Source organism: Tauraco erythrolophus, chromosome 9 (genome assembly GCF_009769465.1).
Source record: "Tauraco erythrolophus isolate bTauEry1 chromosome 9, bTauEry1.pri, whole genome shotgun sequence".
Classification (NCBI taxonomy): domain Eukaryota; kingdom Metazoa; phylum Chordata; class Aves; order Musophagiformes; family Musophagidae; genus Tauraco; species Tauraco erythrolophus.
The window spans coordinates 3,848,798-3,856,724 of record NC_141473.1 but is presented as its reverse complement, the minus strand read 5'-3'; the positions used below and the strand labels follow the sequence as shown (position 1 = coordinate 3,856,724).

At 40.3% G+C, this 7,927-nt stretch overlaps 1 protein-coding gene across 1 annotated transcript; it reads right to left on the bottom strand.

The window, feature by feature from the left end:
• Nucleotides 1-980: 980 nt before the first annotated feature.
• On the bottom strand, nucleotides 981-6,131 carry TEX36 (testis expressed 36). The gene is made up of 4 exons (XM_009987337.2): nucleotides 6,081-6,131; nucleotides 5,165-5,296; nucleotides 2,669-2,749; nucleotides 981-1,346 (listed from the first exon to the last, which is right to left on the bottom strand). The coding sequence occupies exons 1-4, from the start codon at nucleotides 6,129-6,131 to the stop codon at nucleotides 981-983; spliced, it is 630 nt and encodes a 209-aa protein (XP_009985639.1).
• Nucleotides 6,132-7,927: the final 1,796 nt, after the last annotated feature.

Below are 7,927 nucleotides of genomic sequence, written 5' to 3'. Positions count from 1 at the left end.
TTCACTGAAAGGCAGGAATCATTTCTTAACACAGCTCATTTTCAAGGCATCTCCCACAACGCAGGGAATTCTAAGGGTTGAGGGTTTATTTTTCCATTTATCTTGTAAGCAAAGGAAATTATTCCATAAACTTATGCTTAAGAGGGTTTTTTTTTTAGTCAACATTATTTTGCATAACAACGAGCTTATTTCTAGTCTATTTTATGACTCACAGTTTGGTTTATTATTTTATTGATATCAATGGGAATGATCCAGAAGAGGCAAACACATTATTTGGAGATTCAGGAGATTTCAGATCCAGCCCTCCTCACACTCGAGCCTTCATGCAGCCTTCCAGTTTCAGCCTGAGGTCTTTTACCCCTCACTGCCACGAACGATGCACACACACACATTCCCATTTTGTGAGGGCACACGCAGGCATGCAAACATATTGTTTTGGGTGGAAAGACTGGATTGTTTACAACATCCTTTCTTTCTTCACTTATACAACTGCTGTGTCACAACCAAACTTAAAGTTATTGTGCGCAGCAATCCAACGTGCAGCTTCTTTTTTATCTAGTTTCTCTAAGGGCTAGTAACCTGCCTTCATATTCATGAAACCTTTCAGAAAAGTTTATCACTTACCTGAACGGGCAGTTTGGGCTCCCTGTTGTGGTAAACCCTCAAGGATCCAGCTCCATTACATATTTCTTTCAACACAGATGCTGTCAGCTGCTTCAGGTACAAGCATCCCACTGATTCTGAAGCTGAAGGAGCTTTTGTATCAAGATGAGGGTCAACCAGTATCAAATAACAGAAGTACAATGACTACCTCTGTTCTCCTAAGAGATGTCTTTCTAAAAATATGTACAAAAATGCTTTTCTTCATAATGCTCTTCTTCACTAAAATGTTTATAGTAATATAGTTATATTATAGCAATATAAGTCTTCAGAGTAACAGGATTGTTGATTTCAATGAACTCTCAACTGTACTGCCACATTCACTGCGCATGAATGTTTATTTCATCATCCATTATTTCATCATCCATTTGAGTAACGAGTAGTTCAGATCTCGAGAAAAGGCTCTGATGATAAGGCAGAGCTACAAAGGTGCTTTTATAATGAAGATGACTTGTTTGGCTGTGTTTCTTTTCCTCAGGAACGGGTTTGTCAGTGCACCATTTTTCTGAGTGGTGTTTCGGATACCGCCTACAAAATGGGCTCTCAGTATTTTGATCTTTCACAAATGATGTCTGATAAATGGTTAAGCCATCCTCGCCGCTAGGAACTGATTCATGAGCCCATTGAAGGAAGTTCTGTGAGTTCTGTTGTCGACTCTCTGGTTTCACCTTCCTTCGACCCATACCCTAGAAAAAAAATTGAAAGCAAAATTCACACAAACATCCGACTCACAATCACAGTTTCACAGGTGAATCTTCTAACAGTCACTGCTCCACTGGGAAGTTAACGAAGCTGTTACCACAGTGATTTCAAGAACTCATGGCTGATCTTTAGCAAGTGAAAAATAATATTGTCAGACTTGCCTGTATGAACATTTTCGGTTGCACATACAACGGGAAATCTGTTGACCTTCCACCCCTCAGTACTAATAAACCACTTATACTTTGCATTTCTGTAGCAGCCTATATACTCAAGGCTATTAAGCTATACTCGACTGAATTAATCTGAAGAGTAACCCAAAGAAACAGGTTAATAATTTTATGTTCAGACTGCAATAAAGAAACTGAGACAGACCATGAAATCTAAATCTTCAAAACTCTCCCTTGTGTGTCCAAACACAGAGAGACGGAGCCTGATTTTCACACTCCATAGCTTGCAGGAAATTTATTTGGAATTATGGTTGATCAGTATCTCTAAAACTATGAGACACTGGACAAAGTGCACAGAAATGGAGGTTACTCAGTGAATAATGAATACTGAAAAATCTAGGTCTAAGAGAGTCCAAAGTCAGCAAGCTTCCAATATCACAATTCGCTGCTTCCTCGTCTACTCGTTATCTTGAGAACTGCGCTATTTCTTTTCCTGCCTAGAAAGACATCAACAATCTAAGACAAGTGGAAAACCACAAAACTGTTGCACATACAAAAAAAGCACAAACCAATTTAAATTCTATTCAAAGTCGTGGCTTCTGCAACATACATTTAAACAGATACATTATAAAGAGATGTGGATTGCAAAATAATATATTCTGGAGATATATTGTGGGTATCCTATGGATTTTGGTTAAACATGATAAAGATGAGCCTGAACCAAACATGTGGGACTGTGAATTAGGAGTGTCTGAGACCACTACAAAAGTTCATCACAAGAGCAATCACTTTTAGCAGACAAACAGGACATATAACTGGGTACAAAACCGTATTAAGACATAAAACCCCAGGACCACTAGAAAATGCCTGTCAGAGACCCAAATCTTGAGGGGGTTGTTCCCCTTGAATTCTGCCACCCTCAATTACCATCTGTGCTGCTACATACCTGTGCCAGCCCCAGAAGAGTCCTATCCCTATACTAAAAAAAAAGTGTGTTTTTCTTTCCTGTTTACATTTTTGTCTTCTCAGACTTCTTGGAATCTATGATTTTTACAGGTGAGAGGAAACACAATGTGTTTAATCTCTAGCAGACTGAGAGATAAGAACTTGCTTGATTTTTCTTAGTGCTGGGTACTTACAGAATCAAAATACTCTCCCACATTCTGTAGACAGTGTCTGTTGTCATGAGAAGAAAATGGGAAATTGTTGTTCACTGCTCTCTGAAAAAAAAAAAAATTATAGAAAAAAAAATTCATTTTCTCATTTTCTCAGACTTATTTGAAGTCTACTAGTCCCAGTTCTAATATTCTGACAGATGCTGAAATTACAGCTGCCTATGTTATAACATAGAAGTCATGTTAACATGTTAAATCTTCAACTGCACATAATTTTATAGGGGCAATGTGGACTCTCTGTATTTTATTTTATTTTTACAAAATCATCAGGAGGATTTGCGTTCCCCTGACTTGCTGTATATATACATGATTAATAGAAAAGTGTGAATTTTCAAATAAGAAATGATATATTCTGTCTGCAAGCAGCAAAATACTAGATATATGTCAGGATTGCCTTGTTTGATTCACTAGTAAGCCTAAAGCTAATTAAAATGAACCACAAAAGGGACCTCAAAACTGAATTAATCTATGATTTATGTACTGAGTGTCATGTACACTGCTTGTTGCAGGGGAAGTGAAGGAGGTATTAATTGCATAACTAATTTATAATCTCATTCTTTAGCATGATGTTCATCCAGCCTCTAAAATGAAACCAGAGTTTTAGAAGAAAAAAAGGACAACTGCAAAAGAAACATTTTAAAAGTACTGTAACATATGTTTTTTTAACTTTATTATATATCATTGCAATATCATTAAAATAGCTAAGAATTGAAACACAGAAAACTCTTCTGGACTATTAGATTGCCTCTGTTCTTCCCCAGGCATTATTTTCCTACTTCGTGTTGGGAATTTTATGTTTTTCATTTTTCATCTTCCAACTGTGATATTCACCTCCAAACAGAAGAGCAAGCTCTAATGTAACACAATGTAAAAAATGTGTTTCAAGAGTAAGTGAATCTGAATCACTTCCGAAGATAAACGCACCTGGAGGCCCGATCCAGCAAGAAGCAGCATCAAACACAAAACGTGCCTGCATGGAGTCAGCTCCATGATCATCTCAGGGTGTTTGGCACACCAGACAGTTTCTCTGGTATTTCATTCCCCATATTAACTAATGGTTAAAAAGAATCAATTACAGAATAATTATCGGCCTATCATGAAGTAAGAAATCAGAAGTAACATAAGCTTAAACAGTACTATATTTCTGAGAAAATTAATTCACCTCAGAGCCAGTGAGTTCCCTCATACAAAGAGATTAGAGACATCCCTGGAAGTGTTCAAGGCCAGGCTAGATGAGGCTTTGGGCAACCTGGTGTAGTGGAGGGTGTCCCTGCCCATGGCAGGGGGGTTGGAACTAGATGATCTTTGAGGACCCTTCCAGCCCAAACCATTCTATGATTCTGTGATCCAGCTTCACAGGCAGTGAGCTCCCAACACTCCATCGGCACTTTAAAAAATGTCACATAAACAAACTTCCTCAGACTGTTCCTGCGACATCCCATTTTAGCCTTTAATGCACCTTTGTACTCTCACCGCTGACCTCATTTTAATTCTTGATTTAGGACAGATAGGAATTCCACCAACTCGTTTTACCAGTGAAGGGCTGGTAAACACAAGGCATAAAACACCAGGCGAGCAGTCATACTGGTGTTCATAAAAGGTCCATCCAACCTGGTTCTGCTTTTCAGACGATGGCTAAGGCCAGGTGCTCCACAGGAAGGTATACGTAATACCAGCATAAAATGTCTACTCAAGTTACAGGATAATCCTCTCCTTTTCGCTAGTCGTAAGCTGCCTTTTCAAATATTCCTTCCTAGCCCACTTCTGCTCTTCATTACAGCAAAATCTTTCAGATGAACTCAAATTGCTATGCTTATAGAAGATGAAGATATCCTGTGCACCAAGTGGGTGGGTGAAGCAAAGCTCTGTGTGTGCTTAATAAGGACATGAAAACACGCCTATGAAATTGTAACATTTTAAATACTCATGATTTTAAAATATTGTATTTTGCTTGTTTCCAAAATTGTCCCAAATCTCATTTTTAAGCAAGCCTTAAAAACGTTTCAAATGGAAAAAGTTTTTAAATTTCCAATGATCAAAAAAATAATCCTTTGCCTGAATATATAGAATTTCTGACATTCCATTCGAAACAGATCAGCAAATTTCAATTAAATGGTTTTACAGGGCTTTACACACAGGTTTTGGACTGAGATCGAGCGTAATATGTTCTGGCACATAAATGTGTTTCAAACAGCTGTAGTAGCTAATAAAAGGGAAAAGTGATGCTGGAAATCAGCAGTAACTACAGCAGGACTTTGAATATCCAAAATCATAACCGAGTAACAGCAAAATATGTCTTAGCACAACTAGCAATCGTTTTACTCCCTGAGGCACAAAGTCTGTCAGTCCTCTATGACTGCTCTGCTAACTACCACAAGTGCTACTCTTACTTGTAACTTTGCAAGTGATATCTCGCAGAAAGGAGCCCTGTAAATTGACAGTCTTGCCACAGCAACTCACCTGCTCCCGAATTCTGTACGCTAGTGGCAATCTATCATCAACGTACTGAGCTGCTCCTGGGTTCTGGATCCATTTCAGTGCAGAGCGTGTAGTTGACTCAGGTTGACTCTGGCATACTCCAACATGAGCAAACTAGAAAATAATGAAAACTGTGACTCATTTAAAAAAAATATACAAAACCCCAAGTAAATCAGATCAGAAATGTGGGCAAAATTGTGTTTGCCCATTTATTTTTTATTATTTGGATTGCAGCAGCACCTAGTGGCCTCTGGAAAAATCAGGGGCCTCCCTCACACAACAAGCCCAACTGTAAAGACCTTTTGACATAGATTAGTAAAACAGGCAAGAATGTTATTTCTTCAAGAACTTCTAAAAAATAGTTTATATAGCAATAATCCATCTAGTAAAACCACTTATGTTACAACATCTCTTTTTTCCCCTCGTGCTGCTCCCGCTGTTTTATGACTGCAGATTTGAGAGCACAAAACTTTTGGGGAACAACTCAGCAAAACGTTGGGCTCGTGAGTTCAGAGACTGAAAACCAGTTTGCGCCAGGCATGCACCACAGTGCCCTGGGATGTCAAGACATCCCAGCCCAGGCCACGGCACCTCCGCTGAGGGCAAGAACTAAGGCAGACATCAGCTGGGATTTTCTAGAAGATAAAGAAAATCAGCTAGGGATAAATATAAAATAAAAGACCTCCAGCAGTGTTGAAAAAAAAAAAACGAAAAAAATATCCTGCCAGAGTCCGCTTTAGCACACTTCCTCTGAATACCTGGGGCACTTTTTCCTCATAAACATCAGGAAGAGGAAACCTCGTTTCTGGCTAAAGGGCCTTCAGCATGGTGGTTTTCAGGGAGTTTAAGGATAAAAAAAGCCCCACAGGGGACATGGGGGCTCCCACCCACCACTCACCCAGGCGCCGGCACGCTGCTCACTTGGCTGGGACCACCTGCCCTTGGGCATGGCTCTGCACCCTTCAGCTCCTCTGCCTGGTCCCCCTGGTTGCCGTGGTGGCCCATCCACAGAGTGGGGTGAGGGGAACCCCCCCGCTGTGACTTCAGATGCTCCCTGACTGCATCACTAAGGGATTCTGGTGTTTCAGGAAGATCTAGATGAGCAAAGGCAATGCTGCTCTTAAGTGTCTACTGCAGAAGGGGAAAGAAGTTCATAAAAGTATTGAATACTGACTTAAAATGGGAGAGAAACAGAGTTCTATTTAAAAATTCATTAGTTGTGCACAATTACTTCACAACCTGAATGGTAATCTCTGAAGAGGGAGGGTCATTTTTCAGGTAAAACCCAAGGACATTAGCTAAATTATTGTTAAGATGTAACTTCAGGCTCTTTTCAAAATCGCTTTGCACATAGGCACATCTTGACTGCGGACACAAACAATATCGGTTAAAAAAAAAACTGGCAGCACCTTAAGGCTATTTTTGCCTTCGAGTTTGAGCACTGACTTGTAAACATCCATGCTATTTAACTGCCAGCACCCTGTGCCAGCGAGCACAGGGCTGCAGGGAAGCACATGGAGAACTGTGTCCCTCAAGGAATCTGGGGGTGGCTCCCCTGCCAGGTGGCAGGCAGCGCTGGAGAGCGGATGCCACCTGCACCGTGCCACTTGCCTTGCTGGCCAGCAAAGTCCCTAGCCCATTCATTCGCATTATATAGTCCCTAAGATGGATGCAGCAGACCTTTTTTCGTGTATTAACATTTTGTAACACGCTTTTCTGGGTGGGGAAGTGAAGGACCAGACAAAATGTAGGGCTTATTTCACAGAAAGAACAACTGAGGCACAGAGCCGTTGCTTACCGTGAAACAAGCCTGTGGGTGAGCTGTGGACAAGGCAGAACTTCTCATCAAACGAAGCACAAACCAAGACTCTGCCTCCTGGGCCTTGACAGGCTGGAAGTGACGTGACACTCAGGTCACCTCCTTCTCTGGAGATGTTCCAAACCCGCCTGGACGAGTTCTTGTGTGATCTGATCTAGGTGGTCCTGCTCAGGCAGGGGGATTGGACTAGATGATCCTTTGAGGTCCCTTCCAATCCCTGACATTCTGTGATTCTGTGGTAAGTGGCCTGTTTCACAGTATACTGATGGTCAAGGTTAACATGTGGGAATCAGATACCATGGCTGGCAAGCAAAACAAGAAAAAATACGGTACTTCTATTACTCAGGTCTGATTGATTCAGACACTCATCGCCATTTCAAACTGCAATTACAAAACTCTGGTGCAAAAATCTAGTTTTCCATCCTCCTATCAGACACAGGTAATGATACTTGGGAATATGAGCTGCCATCGTGGAGTTTTGCAAGGCTTTCTTCTAAATGACCTGCTTTGTTTCTCGAAGTAGCTGTTGAACTTCTGATAATATAGATGAGAATGATTTTTTGGGACTTGTTGTTACTGACAATGCCGTGCCACAAGTTACTTTTAAGTACAAAAGCAGATAAATGACTTTTATGATGATTTATAGAGGCTAATGTAAACATTGTTTACAAAAAATAAGATAATGTAATTTTGGTTACAGGAAAAAAAAAAAAAAACAAACCTACAACTGTAACCAAGCTGTAAGAGCAACATGTTTTGAAGCACAGGCAGAGGAACCTACAATTTATTTTCTTTCCATTCATTTCAGATTCAGTAACTTGAGGCCCACTATTGTCACTTTGGCTTTTTAACCATTACTCTACTAGAATCTCTTTGTTTTCCTGAAGGGATGCAACAGTTTTGTATTTACTGCTGTTTTCCAGTGA

Bases quoted from the DNA above. Each gene is read 5' to 3' on its own strand.
- TEX36 (XM_009987337.2), bottom strand. From the start codon at position 6,131: ATGCCCAAGGGCAGGTGGTCCCAGCCAAGTGAGCAGCGTGCCGGCGCC. The intron at 5,297-6,080 runs GTGAGTGGTGGG...ATTATTTTCTAG, and splicing joins AGCAGCGTGCCGGCGCCTGG to TTTGCTCATGTTGGAGTATG. The intron at 1,347-2,668 runs GTAAGTACCCAG...TTTTTTTTCTAG, and splicing joins TGGGAGAGTATTTTGATTCT to GGTATGGGTCGAAGGAAGGT.